The sequence below is a fragment of the Orcinus orca genome, chromosome 12, assembly GCF_937001465.1.
Source record: "Orcinus orca chromosome 12, mOrcOrc1.1, whole genome shotgun sequence".
NCBI lineage: Eukaryota > Metazoa > Chordata > Mammalia > Artiodactyla > Delphinidae > Orcinus > Orcinus orca.
The window spans coordinates 81,175,125-81,189,695 of NC_064570.1; the positions used below are offsets into that span (position 1 = coordinate 81,175,125).

General features: G+C 49.3%; 1 protein-coding gene across 2 annotated transcripts in view; it reads left to right on the plus strand.

Moving 5' to 3' along the window:
• The first annotated feature begins 632 nt into the window (after window positions 1-632).
• The window catches only part of B3GAT2 (beta-1,3-glucuronyltransferase 2), a 79,174-nt gene continuing 65,235 nt past the window's right edge, over window positions 633-14,571 (plus strand). For both annotated transcript variants that reach the window (XM_049695442.1, XM_004270124.4), the window contains exon 1: window positions 633-1,365. In XM_049695442.1, coding sequence (XP_049551399.1) covers window positions 769-1,365 — 597 coding nt within the window. In that variant the 5' untranslated portion in view covers window positions 633-768. The remainder of the gene's footprint in view (window positions 1,366-14,571) is intronic.

Here is a 14,571-nt window from a genome sequence, read left to right on the forward strand (position 1 = left end):
GGCGGTGCAGCAGCAGCCTCCGGAGCCGGCTGGCCGGGCCCCCTCCCCGCCTCCCCCTCGCGGCCCCTCTCCGCCAGTAGCAGCGCTGCTGTCTCCCCACAGGAGCACTGGGAGGACGCTGGAGTCCGCAGCGCCCCCGCCCCTCGCTTTTTCTTTCTTTCCTGGCTTTGGGATCTTGCTGCCGGAGCCGGGAGCGGTTCTCCGAAGAGCAGAGCGGAGCGAGGGATCGGAGTGCAGGCTTCCGCTGCGGCGCGCGAGCAGAGCTGGGCGCACGGCATCCCCGGCGTCGCCCTCGGTCCTCGCCGCCGGGGCTGGGATGTGACGAGGGAGAGCCCTCGGCGCCTGCCCCCCGCCCTCGAAGGTGCCCCCGGCAGCGCATCGGGGGCCCGCGGCTGGAGTCCCTTTTCCCGCAGCGCCGCGGGACGGCTCCCAGGTCCCACTCTTCGGAAAGAGCGCGGTGGGATCGCCGCCTTCCCGGCGCTCGGCGTAACTCCGGGGCCGGCAGCGCGCGGCTGGACCGTGTCCCGCTTCCCACCGACTCCCCGGAGTAGGGGCATCGCCGTCCGCCCTGCAGTCCGAGCTCCTCGGCACATGCGCGGATCCCCCAGGCCCGGCTCCGCACCCCCGCAGCGCCCCGCTACCCACCCCGTGGAGAGCGCGCGGGCCGCGGCTTCCTGAGCGCGGGCGCCGCCGCCGTCCAAACTGCGCGCTGGGGTCCCCCGGCTCGCCCCGGTCCGGGGCGTCCGAGAGGCCGGGGGAGAGCGCACCATGAAGTCAGTGCTCTTCAGCCGCTTCTTCATCCTCCTGCCCTGGATGCTGATCGTCATCATCATGCTCGACGTGGACACGCGTAGGCCCGCGCCCCCGCTCACCCCGCGCCCCTACTTCTCGCCCTACGCCGGGGGCCGCGGGGGCGCCCGCCTCCCGCTCCGCCGGGGCGGCCCGGGGCGCAGCCGGGAGCAGCGCAACGAGTCGCGGCCGCCGCCGCCGCTGCCGCCCGAGCCGCCGCTGCCCACCATCTATGCCATCACGCCCACCTACAGCCGCCCGGTGCAGAAGGCCGAGCTGACACGCCTGGCTAACACGTTCCGCCAGGTGGCGCAGCTGCACTGGATCCTGGTGGAGGACGCGGCTGCGCGCAGCGAGCTGGTGAGCCGCTTCCTGGCGCGCGCTGGGCTGCCCAGCACGCACCTGCACGTGCCCACGCCGCGGCGCTACAAGCGGCCCGGGCTGCCGCGCGCCACCGAGCAGCGCAACGCCGGCTTGGCCTGGTTGCGCCAGAGGCACGGGCACCAGCGCGCGCAGCCCGGCGTGCTCTTCTTCGCCGACGATGACAACACCTACAGTCTCGAGCTCTTCCAGGAGGTAGCGGCCGGCGCGCCCCGCCGGGGGGCGGGGGCAGGCGGGCGGGAGGGGCCCCCGCGTGCCGGTCCTGACGCCGCTGCGCTGGGCAGTGCTCACCTACCCGGGCGCGCACTCGGGACTCCGGGCGCAGAGCTCCGCAGCCCCCCGCTGGCCCCGGGGGTGGGGGGTGGAGGGGGTGGGAGGATCACTGTGACTCGGGGAGGGAGTCTGGCGGGGGCTTTGCTGCTCCCCCGCCCCGACACACACACACACCGGCCCCACGATTGGGCCGAGGCGGTGGCGCAGGTGTGAGGCGCGGGGATGATTTCTAGGAGCTGGGCTCTGTCCGGCCTGAGGATGGAGCTCCGTAGGGCCGGGCTGCAGGAGAGACCGGGGAGGGACCCAGCGCACTGGGGGCGGGCTCGTTGGTCTCCGAGGCCCTTCTGCGCACACAGGTGTGATTCTGAGTCTAGAACCATATCGGGAGGACGGTGGAGAAGGAAACTAAAAATCAGCCCAGAGACACATTTCTCTCGTACAGTCCGCTGGCACGGAAATGGTTACTAGAGAAAACCCTGACTTCTAAGGCGTCCTCCTTCCATCTATTCCCGCACCCCGCAAAGGCCCTTTCAGACTCTAAAGATGACCTCCTTTAAGAGGAAGCCCTCTGGTAACTGAGTCGAGACTGCCCTGCCCTGTGGTTCTGTCTTTCTGCAGTCCGAGGTATCAGCTGGACTGCCCGTTTCCTTTTCCTTACCCTTCTCTAGGACCCTCTTTGGACACTCTGGCACCGGGCCATTGCATCCTGGTGCCCGCCATGAGGTCCTCGGCGCAGCCCGGCCTGCTGCTGCTGCGATGGCACAGTTTCCCTTGGAGGCTACAGGTGCACAAAGCCATCAGGCACCCGGTTAGAACAGGTGTTAGTTCTTGAGGCTGGTATATTGCCGCCTGAGTGTGTGCGCATGCGCGAGCGTTCCGCAAATGAGGCTGGATTGCGTAATTTTTCACTTTTCTTGTTCCTCTTCCACAAATATAGCGGAAAAAAAATCTTGGGCATTTTGACATATCGTGGGACTGTTGCCTTCCTCTCCCCCAAATTCCTGACATCCTGCCTCCGAGACGCCATCATCCCTCCTCTTCCGCCAAGTAAACTGGACAATCTGTACGTCTAGAAATCACAAACGTCCCATGCTTTCATCCAGATATCTCAGTTTGGCGTTCATAACCTCAGGACGGAGCTATTCTGTACCTCTCCAGCTTAATTTTTCTGCCTGTGTGGCTTTAAAAATCCATTTCTTAAGGGCAATCGCTACCTTCATTTCTTTTTTTTTTTTTTTTTTTTTTTGCATTACGCGGGCCTCTCACTGTTGTGGCCTCTCCCGTTGCGGAGCACAGGCTCCAGACGCGCAGGCTCAGCGGCCATGGCTCACGGGCCCAGCCGCTCCGCGGCATGTGGGATCTTCCCGGACCGGGGCACGAACCCGTGTCCCCTGCATCGACAGGCGGACTCCCAACCACTGCGCCGCCAGGGAAGCCCGCTGCCTTCATTTCTATTCATCCTCTCCTGCTTCATAAATAAAAGGACCAGTCATTGCTCCCATCTTTTCTTTTCATGCTTTCGCGATGAAGGGCTTTCTTCATATGTTCCCTCCCCCCACGAAGAAATCAATAAGCTTGTCGTCTATAGTATGGTCTTTATTATAACCAAGATTAGAGATATCATCTGATGTTTTAAGTTGGGTTCTTATTGTGATCCTGTTTGCGTACTCTTGCCCCCAAAAGACGTGGTTTGTATTCTGAAGCAAAGACCCTTACATTTCAGTACACCATCATTTTAAACCCCAAAGTCTTTTTTTAAAATAATATTTATTTATTGCTTATCATATTCTAGTAGGATCTTAGGTTTAGTTTTTTTTTTAAAACATCTTTATTGGAGTATAATTGCTTTACAGAGTGTGTTAGTTTCTGCTTTATAACAAAGTGAATCAGCTATACATATACATTATATCCCCATATCTCTTCCCTCCTGCGTCTCCCTCCCTCCCACCCTCATTATCCCCACCCACCCAGCCCCCACCCCCTCTAGGTGGTCACAAGGCACCTAGCAGATCTCCCTGTGCTATGTGGCTGCTTCCCACTAGCTATCGTAAACCCCAAAGTCTTTTTTCCTTCTTCTACAACTTGGAAGTTGCCCTACCTGTGAAAATGTGTGGTCTTATGTAAGCAAAATACTGAACATTATTATTAATTAACCTTTTAAGGGGACGGGCTATGAAGAGCCGTGAGTTTCAGTTTCTTCCAGCTTCTAGCCAGTTGGTGTGAGGTATTGGATTGAATTGGCACAGAGTTAGCACAGACGGGCAGAGAAACGGCTCAGAACACAGTCTTCCTTTGATGCTTCCCAAACTGAAAGGAAGGCTTGGTGGTGGTGGATATGAAGCAGAAAGAGAAGAATGCAGTAGGGTTTTTTTTATTGGTCCATGGGGGAGAAAAGAGAGAGAGAAGATAAAAGAAAGAGGCGAGGGTAAGGAGAAAAAAATAGCTTTGGCTGAGAGGAAACTATATAGGAAAGAAATGCAAAACTTTCAAGACACTAACGTTTTGTACAGTTGGAAGTAATGAAATAGTCAAAATCAACTTAAGAGCATGTGCAACTGTTATTTAAGGAGGGGTGCCACATATACGAAATAAACAAGAGAAGGGATTTTTTAAAAAGCATAACATGCATGATACACTTAGAATTTAAGTTCTGTAGCTCCTGGAGGTTCCTCCCAGACAGGCATTTTGGGACTAATCCCCTTCTCACCCACCATCCCTCCCCCAGCACAGTGTTTTTGGACAAAGCAGGCATCTCTGTGTTCACCAGGCATCTATGTTGAGACATGCAGTCTTCTTTTACAGCACATTCTTTTCACGGCAAGCAGGATTGCACTCTCTAAAAAGTCAGATTAGTGGAGTTTATGCATCCTTAGTCTTGTGCATTAATGAGCTGGCCTACTCTCCACCAGTTCTGGGAATAATGATTCCATGCGGATTGCAGTCTAGACAGTGCTCTCTTGGAGAAAAGGTAGGACCAGTTAAAACATCTAAAAACTACAGCTCCTTGGGTGGGAGGGCAGGTGCTGATCAGGGATGCTGTAGGGCCAGGCGTATATCTAAGCCCTTTCTGTGGTGCACAAACAAATTCATTTTTAAGTAATTCACAGTACCTTAGGAAAGAGTGTCCTGAGTTAACCTTCATCTTTTATTCATGGTGCCCCTCATTTCCACGGTTGATGTTAACACAGATAAGATAAAAGGAGGAAAATGAACCAGGTACAAATGAGCTCACTAAGCATTGGCTGCAAATGAAGGCAAGTAAAAGCTGAAAGGTCTCCAAATTAAATCAAAGTTGCAATAGGCTCCCTGTGTCCAATTATTCCTCCCTGGTAACTGGAATGGAGCCTTCTTCTCCCATCCAGCTAGCTAATTCTCAGGCTCCCCTTTCAACTGAGCTGTGCCACCAGGAAAGAAATATTTGCATCGAACAATCCTATGATTAATAGCCAAATCATTTGCAAATGAAGCTGTGTGAATTGTAGCCGCAGAAGCTGGGCTGTCCATTGGAGAAGGAGGTGCCTGGAGTTTTCCACGTTGCCAGTAACTCAGCATGGCCTCTTCCTGTGGCCTTGATGGGGTTTGGCACCGTGGCTCCCGGGTAACCCTGCTGCCCGCCGCCTGCACCCCCCATCGACATAGCTCTCCGGAAGCGCTGATTCGCAAAGGATGTACACGGCTTTCGTAAAAATGGCAGCCACAGACCAACGGGACTGTAGCTGGTCACGTTTTCAATAACGCTATTGATCAGGTTTGTGTCCTTTGCTAGAAAACCTTCCAAGCTCTCTCGAGTTCAAAGCAGCCGCCTTTCAGGTGAAGTTACTTTCACCTTGGGAAACCCGTTGAGTTGAGAGGTTAAAAAAGGGCACTTTCCAAGCAAGAAAATGAAACTTTTAAAACTTTAAATTGAGCGAGGTGAGGCTGAAAGACAAGCTGACTCTGAAAACACCTTAGGGGCTCAGGAAAGGGCTCAGTTAATGAGACCAGCTTTGGAAGACGTTTCTGGCAAGCAGTGAACTAGAGAGGCCCTTTGTTGGATGCTGTGTTGGGTGCAGTGAAGCGGTTTGTGTGCCGGGAGTGGTGAGGGCGAGTTTGTCCTGCTCTTTTCTGATCATTTATACATATGTTCCTCCCTTTACATGCAGCTCACTGGAGCCCCCAATCCAAAGGATGTTCAGATTTACAGTGTTCGGCACTTTCCCCCTAAATAGTAGATTCTGGATGTATTTCCTGAAAGGAGACAGGAGAGCTCCCTTTCCTTTTTCCCCTGACGCAGTTACTTGGTGTAGGATGTTTATCTTTTCAAAGTGAAGAAACCTCAGAGAGTCTCTTAGGGGGTAGCATCCAACGACGATTTTACCTGCAATGCTCCCCTTGTGTTTTCTTTCTTCCCACCTAAAAGCATGTTAATAGCCATACCATAAGTCTGATCAAATGTGAGAATTGTGTAAACTGGATTTATAAAACTACGGGCAGCTTTCTTAGGCTATCAGTGTTAAATCTGTACATTTTCTTTACTCCCGCTGGGTATACAGTACTTGAGCTGTGGTTCCTTTTGGACAGGGTTCTCCTTGGACACCAGCAGTTTTCATTTGGATTTTGATATTTTAATGGGCCAGAAATAACTCTGGGTTTAAAAGGCCTTCTCTCTTCTGCCTCTTCCTATTGTCTTTTTCCCATTCTTCGTCCTCCAACCTACTTTTCACCGATTATTCTGTCTCATGAATAGCCATGAAGGCACGTCCGGGCTGTTGTCGGCTACAATGAATGTGTGTCTTTTAAGCATTTAGACTTTGTCTGAAGCTTCTTGGAAACTAGTGGGCGACTCCATTTTCTTCCATCTACCCCACTTGCCTCTGGATTGCAGGCTTGTAAATTTTCTCGTGTGAACAGTAGTGGAATAGTAATTGCTTTTAAGGCATGCTACGGAAGCAGAATAGAAGAACTGAAGTCGACGGCCTTATTTATTAACTATTCCAGGTGCTACTCAAGTAGTGGGGGTTTTTTGGTACAGAATTCAATAATCCTCAGAGATATCTATTCAGACCTCTTGGACTCTGATGAAATATTTGCTTGGTCTGCATAAATTAAGATAACATTATTTATCTTTGATTTGCAGTGCTGTTGAAGCATGCCATTTACGTTTTGCGTAGTTATCAAATTCTCCCCTGAAACACAAATAAAATCGTCATACCAATCCCTAGGTAGGTAGGTAGGCCGCTAAGTAGGCAGGTTTAGATTTCCAGTTCATAGAAATAAACTAAGATAATCCATTGTTCATACCAGGTCATTTTTGGGGACAACTTTAAATAAATGTGTGAGATACCCTTTACCATGGATACAAGCAAAATGAGCACTTACTGTGGGCCACGAACCATATTTAGGGTTTTATATGTATTAGCTCATTTGATCCTCACATCAGCCCCTGAGGTAGGCTCTAGTATGGCCCCCATTCTCCACCATCCTAATGCTAATGTTTAGGCATGAACACAGTTCTTTGGTGAGTGCAGGGACTTTTAAAAATACAGCCTGAATCTAATATAGTCGTTACCCGGATCGCTAAAATCAGCGTCCCCCGTTTCCAGAAGAGCTGAAGTAGCAGGAAGTGGCTTACAAAGTCATGGAGCTGTTCCGAGACAGGATGGGGGGCCCAGTGCCCCGGTTCTGGAGCCTGCCCTCTGACGCCCTGCAACCCATCCCACTAACGTGTATAGTCAGGTGGGCGCGTGTCGTTGTGACGAGTAAAGCGTCCGATCACCGGAGTCCTCTGATACCATTCTAGCTTCTGCCGTACTTGAACTCAGGTCTGTCTTCTTTTCTAAGCATTTATATTAATTGTTTTGTATTGAGATCTAGTTGATTTACAATGTTGTGTTCATCTCAGGTGTACAGCAAAGTGATGCAGTGTTAGATACGGGTCTGTCCTCTGGGCTGTTGTCAACTTCTCATGTTCTCTCTTGACCTTTTCTTCCTGATGTAATTGGATCTTATGGAAATTTTGCCTCCTCCCTGTCTCACCAAGAGACCGTTTGAGTTTTAGATTATGTTTTCAAGTCAGGTGAAAACTGCCAAGTTAGTGCGTAACCTGTAGTCTTATATGTTCTTGAACTGTATATTCCTGGGGACAGGTAAGAATTAATTTCTGCAAGAAGATGACACATTAATTTTTTTTCCTCAGTTGATATGTGTACATCAGCAACGGTATCTGCTGGGCGTGTACCCTGTCAGGGCAGACAGATTGAGGGGAAGAATAATTTTCAGGATAGAATGATGATGGGGGGTGATGCTGGATTGTTCCAGGTGGGCTCAGTGGTTTACCATCAGGACAGAGGAGCGGGGCTGGGGACCTCAGCCAGTCTGAGCTGCAGCTGGTGTGGGTGACACACCCCTGCCAGTTGCTTCCTCCCATGGGTGCTGGGGCAGCCCCCCCCCCCCCGGAGCACACGATGAGCTTGTAGGAACCTTTGAGATGGTCATTATATTGACCACTGCTGGCCCGCACTCACAGATTCACCAGACGACTCCCTTGTGGGTAGGAGGTTTATTAATGGTCTGATTCTTCTGGTACTAGAAATTTCCCTGGATTAAAAACAAAATTAGTAAATCCTGAGCTGAGTCTTTTTGCATCCTAGGAAAACCTTGAGGATGGCTGTTCTTTACCAAAAGTCAGATTATTTGGTCTTTTTCCCCAAATAACTAAAAACTCAGTTGTTTTTGCCCCCCCCCCATCTCCTCCATCAATGGAAAGAGAACTTTAGACACTATGTGAGTTACGTGCAGGATCTAAGACCGTCGTTCCTGCCGCCCAAATGGTAGGCATTTGTCGATTGTCTCTTCATCTCTCTAATGAAAGCTGCATGTGCTAAATGCTGAATGTTCGCCATTAACTGGGTTTTCCCTGATCTAAGTGTATTCTAGCAGTAATAGGGTATCACTGTGCCAGATTCCTTGTGCCTACTTGGGCTTAATTAAACATGACCATGTTCAGAAGATATTTGAACGTAATGAATTCGTATCCTCCTCCACTTAACAGATGTTAATTGAGCACGTACTGTGTGCCGGGCGCTGTGTTAGTTACTGCAGGGCGGAACACCGCTGTGAACGCAGAGCGTCCCCGCCCTCTCAGATCGAGCATCTGGACCACATCTGCACACTAGGATCAGTGCCTGTTGAGAGAAACGCAGGTGCCTGGGTGGGTAAAGCAGAGGCCCCTGATGGAGCTGTGAGTCGTAGGAGGGAGTGACATGTGAGCTGACACCTAAAGGAGGAGGGCTGGGTGGGGCATGGGGCAGGGAGGAAAGAGCCCTCCAGGCAGAGAAAGCCATGCTCGCCAACAGTCTGTGAATTTGGAAAGTGTGGACACAGCAGTGTGAGGGACATGCCTTTACTTTTTTACATCTGCTTTTCAGATCCCCCATCAGGCAAAGCTTTGACCTTTATGTTCTTAATTAGAACTTGGATTAGGTGGGTAGTAAATTAATAGAAAAAAATGTAGATATATATATATTTGTCCATCTAGTTGTACCAAGGAATTGTTAATGTAGACAGTTGTGATTCATTGTGGCAGCTAACGTCACTTTATGTAACGGAGTGCAGCATGTGTGTTGCAGTTCACTGTCTCTCCCGCTAGAATATAGACTCTGTGAGGGTAGGAATTTTCTTCTGTTCACTGCTGTGTCTCTGGTGTCTGGCATTTAGTAAATGCTCACTCAAAACTGAGTGGATTGTAGGAAGCTTTGGAGCTGAGGGACTCTGTTCCCTCCCGAAGGAGGCTGTTCCTGGAAAGGGGCCCCCACACAGGGACTGTCAGTCAGATCACAGCCTTGAAGTCTGTGTGTGGGGCTAGGGTTACACTGAGCCCTTTAAGTAGTAACTGGAAGAAAAATTGGCCCCTGCTCTGACTCTGAGAGCTTTCAGTGCTAAGGAGAGGGGGAGAGAGACCCGTGAACATTAGTGTGTAGCCAGGCGTCCCTGTGGATGCCTTGAGGGCGAGGGGAGGGGTGTGGAGCCCGCGGGGGGTGTGCCCGCTTCCCACGTGTGAGGCTGGAGGCTGATGGGGGGCTCGAGCGGGAGCTTGGGGGTTAAACAGCCCCACGTTCAAGTCCAGCTTCACCGCCCAGAGGTCGTGGGACATAGGCGAGGGTTGCCTGCCCTACTACGATGGCCCCCAGTACTGAACAGAGGTGCCTTATAAACATTGTTTTAACATCTTTATTGGGGTATAATTGCTTTACAGTGGTGTGTTAGTTTCTGCTTTATAACAAAGTGAATCAGTTATACATATGTTCCCATATCCCCTCCCTCTTGTGTCTCCCTCCCTCCCACCCTCCCTATCCCACCCCTCTAGGTGGTCACAAAGCACCGAGCTGATCTCCCTGTGCTATGTGGCTGCTTCCCACTAGCTATCTATTTTACATTTGGTAGTGTATATATGTCCATGCCACTCTCACACTTTGTCCCAGCTTACCCTTCCCCCTCCCCATATCCTCCAGTCCATTCTCTAGTAGGTCTGCATCTCCATTCCCATCTTACCCCTAGGTTCTTCATGACCTTTTTTTTTTTCTTAGATTCCATATATATGTGTTAGCATACGGTATTTGTCTTTCTCCTTCTGACTTACTTCACTCTGTATGACAGACTCTAGGTCCAACCACCTCACTACAAATAACTCAACTTCGTTTCTTTTTATGGCTGAGTAATATTCCATTGTATATATGTGCCACATCTTCTTTATCCATTCATCCAATGATGGGCACTTAGGGTGCTTCCATAAACATTCTTTTCCCCTGCTTCCCTGTGGTGGCTGCCCGGGTGACGGGTCTCCCGCAGAGCTGCGCTGTCCCACTTGGGTAGCTGCCTCTGAGTCCTCTGCTCCTGAAATCTGGACGGAGTTTCTGGAAGCCTGGAGGGGAGGAGGGGGTAGAAGTGCTTGATTTCCCCAAGTTAGTCTGTATCCGGGGGAACTGGGAAATTGGGGATCTGAATTACACCGCTGGGTTAGGACGGTGATTAGCGAGACAGGAGTTAAAGAGGGCTTGTCGATAAAGGGTCCTGGAGGAGGTGAGATGGGAGAGAGTAGAAAGCAGCTTAAGGAGGTTTTAGGCTGGGAGGATGTAGAAGGATGTCCTCCTGTGGGTCAGGAGGTGTGGGGCTGGCTGGGGAGTGTGTGCAAGGTCGCAGGTTGGCGTGCCTGGGTCTCAGAGCAGGGCATACACGCAACTTCCTGCAGCTCCTGGGTGTGCGTGTTAGTTACAGTTGGGGCCCCAGCCTCTGGCGTGGACCTAGGGTGTTTTACATGATAGGTTCTTTCTGCCATGAATGGACGAATCAAAGAGGCAACATGTTACAAAGGAGGGCGCAGCTTAATAGGAATGAAATGAAGCCACTTTTCAGGCACATGATTAGAAGCAATAGCTTGATTTTTTAAGGGTCGTCTGCTGGGTGGGAAGGTTAGCTGTATCGGGCTCCCCAGCACCTGTTGACAGAGGAAGCAGGGAGGATCGACTGGACAGGCTTTCCCTGTGCCCAGGCCCCTCCAGCCTTGGCTGGAACACGGGGGGGCATCCGCCGCCTGGCACTTATGGGGAGGTTCACCCCGAGCTGCTTTCTGGTTTTTCAAATGTTGCTTAAATTTTCATCAATAAAAACATTTTATAGCCCATTTCCTGCCATCCTGGGGAAGACGTAGCCGTTGGAGTGGGGGCTGCGTGCATGCGTGTGGCCCCATCTGTCCGTCCGCAGGTCCCTGGGCACCTTCTGGGCTGTATGGGTGCAGATGGCTCTCTCCTCTCCCTGTTCTTTCTTCACAGAGTCTGCGCCATGCAGGTTAGTCTCTGACCAGAAGTGTGATCACACCCAGGGGTCTTTGATATTTTCTGTTCATGTAACTCCTAAAAGAGTTCGGTAAAATTACATTCCCTCTAGGATATTTTCAAATTGATGTCTACATTTTAAAAATCATTTAAAATAGCTGCAAAGCACGTGATTTCCAGTGTGTTATAGTGAATCACTCTGTTGTACATCTGAAACTAATATAATATTGCAAATCAACTATACTTCAATAAAAAAAGGTCTCTGTAGGTTTGGGTTAACAATATAATTAGGAGGTGTAAACAAGTCATCAAAACAACGTAAATGTTACAGTTGTATAATTAATTAAGTATAAAAGCTACATTTCTTGGAACTTGATTTCTTACTGAAATAGATGAAGCATTTTGTTGCTGTTGATACATACTTTGTATCGTTGTTGAGTGTTACTTATTACTAGAAGGAGGTGGGGTTTAGCAGAAGTTTGGTTGCCACTGGGTCACCCTTGTTTGGATGAAGAAGTAAATAAGGTGGAAAGCATTTTCTTCTAGCAGAGTTCTTCACGTTTTTGAACCCTCAAGTTCTAAGCCGAAAGTCATATGTTGATCTCTTAGCAAAAATGATTTTAATAATCTATGGATGACATTCGTTCAATTTTGTTGAAAAAAATCATGTCGAAACATTGTCTTCTAAAAGGACTTATTACCTATTCATTAGAGAGGTTAGTTTTCTTAATAAGACAGCAGTATTTCTAACTGCCTTTGTTTGGTCCTGGAGCACATTTAATATGATCCAGGATGGATATGAAGCTGGAGCAGGCCAACTGGGACAAGGATGGATGAAAGGCAGGACCTGCCCCTCCATCCGAGGAGCAGATTTAGGGGAGCATATGCAAGGTGGCCCAGGGGTTGAGAACGTGTCCCCTTAAAGGTATCTGCGCTCACATGGTCCAGGAGAGTCTTCGTAGATGCCCGAGGCCCAGGCACCCCCAGTCTGAAAACTGCTGTTTTGGTAGAAGGAGCATTAAGTTAGGAACTGGAAACTGTGGGCTCCAGGCCCGGCCGAGCCAAAGCCCTCGGCCCTCAGCCCTCGTGACCGCAGGGGTGTTGACCCTTTGCCGTGTGCTAGGCCCCATGTTAGGCGCTGAGATGTTTAATTCTCCTCATGTGTCTAAGGCGGGAACCAGGGTGTCCTTTTTACAGATGAAGAGAAGCCCTACTATTCAGCTTCCCCACGGGCCTGGGGGTGACGTGTACAGTTGTAGGGACTCCGTGAGGGACTCCGTACAGTTCTTTAGGATACATGTGTCACGTGGGTCAGAAGGGCAGCTTCCCAACCCACCTGGATATCCGCTGTCCCGGGGGTCTGGCCCCAGGAGCTGGGGAGAGGCTGCAGAAGACACGATGCCCCAGCGTCCCCTGCTGCCGTGCCTGCACAGCCCCAGCAGTCGGCCGACGGGGTCCACGTGTGGACACGTTATCATCTAGATAAACTCGACGTTGCAAGACTAAAATGCGTGTCCTTCTTAAAGGTCAAGTGACAGTTTGGGGATATTTTTGTAACTTTGAAAAGTTCCTCCACTGCATCTGTTCACGCTGGCGAAAGTGCTCGAGGCGTCCTTGGGAAGTCTCTCTGCCAGGGGAGCTGCAGCCTCGCTTTGCAGAGAAGCTCGGGCTCCCACTTTGCAGAGAGCTGGGGCGTGGGGCTCTTGCTAATTGCCTTTGATCCCTGCCGGGCATACTCAAAAGACAGGTTTTATGCTCTTTACCTGTTCTGGTCTTGCCTTTCCCCTCTGTTTAGGGATTTTAAAAAGATTTAAAAACAGAAACATAATAAGAACCTGCTGTATGACACAGGGAACTCTACTCAACACTCTGACATGGCCTGTATGGAAACAGAATCTAAGAAAGAGTGGATATATGTACATGTATAACTGGTTCACTTTGCTGTACACCTGAAACTAGCACAACACTGTACATCAACAATACTCCAAGAAAAATTCATCTTTAATTTTTTTAAAACCCCCAAAGCATTAATATAAAGTCGTGTTGACAATGCTTGTGGTGTCTGTGGGTGATGATTTGTGGCTTTACGGCACTCCAGAGTTTCCTCTGAAAACCAGTCGATGGTCCTGTAGATTAAAATATAGGCATTCATTTGGTTGCTCTCGGAAATCCGGTGACATTTAAAAGCAAACGCCTATTCTCTGTTTCTTGTTATGTCTCTCTTCCCTCCTTGTCAAGGGCCGTGGGGCAGAAACAAAAGTTGAGTATGCGTTTTAGAATTTTTATTATGGTAAAATATGTATAATGTGAAGTTTACCATTTTAACCGTTTTTAAGTGTGCAGATCCGTGGCGTTTGAGTACATCCACTCTGTTGTGCAGTCATCACCTCTGTCCATCTCCAGAACTTTTTCGTCATCCAAACTGAAACTCTGTACCCTTTAAACAATAACTCCCCAATGGCCCTCCCTTCCAGCCCCTCATAACCTATAATCTACTTTCTGTCTCTATGAATTGGGCTATCCCAGGTACCTCCTATGAGGTAGAATCATGCAATATCTGTCCCTTGGGGTCTGGCTTATTTTACTTTATGTAATGTCTTCACAGTTGATCCACAACGTAGCACGTATCAAAATTCCATTCCTTTTTAAGGTTGAAAACTACTCCGTTGTATGTACGGACGATATTTTGTTTATCCATTCAACCACCAACGGATGCTGGGTTGTTTCCACCTTTCGGTTGTTGCGAATGCATCTTTGAACGTTGGTATACAAATATGTGTTTGAGTGTCTGCTTTCAATGCTTTTATGTGTACATATTCAGAAGTGGAAAATATGGTAATTCTGTGTCTAAATTTTTGAGGAACTGCCATACTGTTTTTCCAACTGTTGTTTATTTTTTATAATAGACAACCTAAGGGATGTGAGGTGACATCTCATGGTTTTGATTTATATTTCCCTAGTGATTAGTGATGCTGAACATTTTTTTCTTGTGCTTGTACTATTTGTATATCTTTTCTGGAGAAATGTCTATTCGTGTCCTTTGCCGATTTTGGAATTAGGTTTGTTTTTGTTGAGTTTTAGGAGTTCTTTATATATTCTGGATATTAGTCCTATATCAGATATGTGATTTGCAAATATGTTCTCCCATTCTGAGAGGTGCTTTTTTATTCTGTTGATAGTGTCCTAAAGTTTTAAATTTTGATGGAGTTCAGCTTATCTATTTTTTTCTTTTGTTGCCTGTGCTTTTGGTATCATGACCAAAAAAATTGTTGCCAAATTCAATGTCATGAAGCCTTCCCCCTGTGTTTTCTTCTAATAG